Source organism: Sphaeroforma arctica, assembly GCF_001186125.1.
Source record: "Sphaeroforma arctica JP610 unplaced genomic scaffold supercont1.5279, whole genome shotgun sequence".
NCBI lineage: Eukaryota > Ichthyosporea > Ichthyophonida > Sphaeroforma > Sphaeroforma arctica.
In genome coordinates, this window is record NW_014035279.1 from 1 (window position 1) to 2,032 (window position 2,032).

The 2,032-nt window shown below is 39.4% G+C and overlaps 2 protein-coding genes across 2 annotated transcripts; both read right to left on the reverse strand.

Annotated features, from left to right (window-relative positions):
• Positions 1 to 22: 22 nt before the first annotated feature.
• Positions 23 to 610, reverse strand: SARC_14901 (hypothetical protein; the record flags this gene model as incomplete). The annotated part of the gene is made up of 1 exon (XM_014290967.1): positions 23 to 610. The coding sequence occupies one exon, from the start codon at positions 608 to 610 to the stop codon at positions 23 to 25; it is 588 nt and encodes a 195-aa protein (XP_014146442.1).
• A 203-nt stretch (positions 611 to 813) lies between these two features.
• On the reverse strand, positions 814 to 1,272 carry SARC_14905 (hypothetical protein; the record flags this gene model as incomplete). Its single annotated transcript, XM_014290968.1, has 1 exon — positions 814 to 1,272. One exon carries the CDS (start codon positions 1,270 to 1,272, stop codon positions 814 to 816), a length of 459 nt encoding a protein of 152 aa, XP_014146443.1.
• Between the last annotated feature and the right edge of the window lie 760 nt (positions 1,273 to 2,032).

The window sequence follows — 2,032 nt, forward strand, 5'->3', positions numbered from 1 at the left end:
TCATATTACACGAAAATGTCACTCATTGCGATTTCATCTTACTATCAGTACGGGTTTGTATAAAGTCAGAGAGTTCCTTTCTCGCTTCTGGATCACTGATTGGTGGTGAGTTAAACCCATCTCCTAAGACTGCGACCAATTCATCTTCAGACATAGTATCTAACGATTCATCGTCATTGCCTTCGAGTCTAGTTCTAGCTCGTTCGTTATCGCTTGATGATGTATCATCATTGCCTTCGAGTCTAGTTCTAGCTCGTTCGTTATCGCTATCGCTTTGACACTTACGTTTGAGGTCTGATGATAATTTAGTGATCTCTGATTGTACTTCCATATGATCACTCTCTGACCTAGCAGATGTTTGTATATCTGCGGGCGAACTAATAGTTATGGCGAGTGTGTTTGTTATATTGGAACTAGTGGTTGCTGTTTCGGAATCTGTAGAATTTGCTTTAGATTTAGGCTGTGTTGGATCGTCGGGTACTCTACTGAGCAAGTTTGCGAGCACTCTAGGGTACTGGGGTGGACATTTCTCACGTTCTAGTGCACTTTTATGAGCGGTGGTTAAACGAGTACGTGCTCCATTGATTGCGATAGGGTTAGTCACATTCATAGGGTCGGCGCCTTTGTTTGTACGCCAGCCGCGTGCTAATAGAATCTGTTTGGTTTTAGAACTAAACCGTGCAGGAACGACTAATTCAACTGCGCTGCGATCTTTGTAAAGATACGAAGCGTGTAAGATGGGTATATTTTTCAATAAGTGAAAGTTCCATAGCCATTTCGATAGGTGTTTGTTGGTTGGAAGTGATCCATCCTCTAAAGCGTGAGTGTTGCAGTTAAAGTATAGTGCGGAGAGCTCCCAGTGATCCTGACAATCCCAAATAGACGGGGAGCTTCCTGTGCCTCGCGAGAGGATGGGCTTCTAGTTTGATTGAGCATTTCTTTAAATGATTTCAGTGCAGGCCTTTGCTTCGGGTCCGATTGTGATTCGCCCAAATTGGGGAAATCAGTGGTGTTCATGGTTGGCATAGGTGTATGTGTGTCTGTTGTGTTGGTTGCTTGGTGTAGTTTGCGTTTGAGCTGTTCATTCTCTACTTTGAGTTGATTGTTCTGCTCTTGTAAGAGACTATACGCAGACTCAAGTCTATTCAGGCGCTCTTCAACACTTTTCTCACCACTTACCTTGGTTTTGCCTTTCTCAGATGTAAGTACCTTATTGACATTTTCCTCTAGTTGAGATATCTTCGCGTTGATCGGCTTGAGTGCTGTTTCCATTGTCGTTCGGATCAGGCTTGCTAGATCGTTCCTGTCACTTTTAGATTATAAATTCTCTTTTGAAAACACAAGTTTTAGAATTAAATAGATTGAACCTTGGATGAACATGTCTGATTTGAGAATTTTAGTTTTTTTTTGAATTTTTTTATACATATTTCTCTCTCTATTTATGTATATTCATGTTGTATATATATATTTGTAATTTGAAGTTGTATATCCTGACAACCCCTATTTGTATTTGCTGTAGGAAATTGGTTTACTATTTCAGTATACAATATCCCTCAGCGAGCAAATACCAAATACATTCCCAGTCCATTACAGCTTAGGCGAGTAATGGCGCCGAAGAATACATGTGTATTACTTTGCAATGCATAATTCTACTTTTCACCGATTTGCATGTAGGTTTACTTTGATTAGATTACGTCGGTCATTGTATATCAACATGTAGGAAATGTTAAAGTTTTCAAACAATCAAATGAAACTGAAAGCAGTGTATATTTGACTATGTTTGGAATGCTTAACGTAGGAGAAATGTTAGGTACAGCAAACTTGTGTATATTGTTTACTCTGAAGAGTATTGTACTCATCAGGTGTAGACAATTACCATATAATCTGTCATTCGTGACGGGTTTGTATGACAACAATTTGTGCTAAATTACCTTTTCACCCATGTGGTGGAATATGCAATTTATGATTGTAGGAGATATTGTATAGTTTTAAATGAAACGGCTATGTAATTGTGCATGGTGGTGGAAGTGAC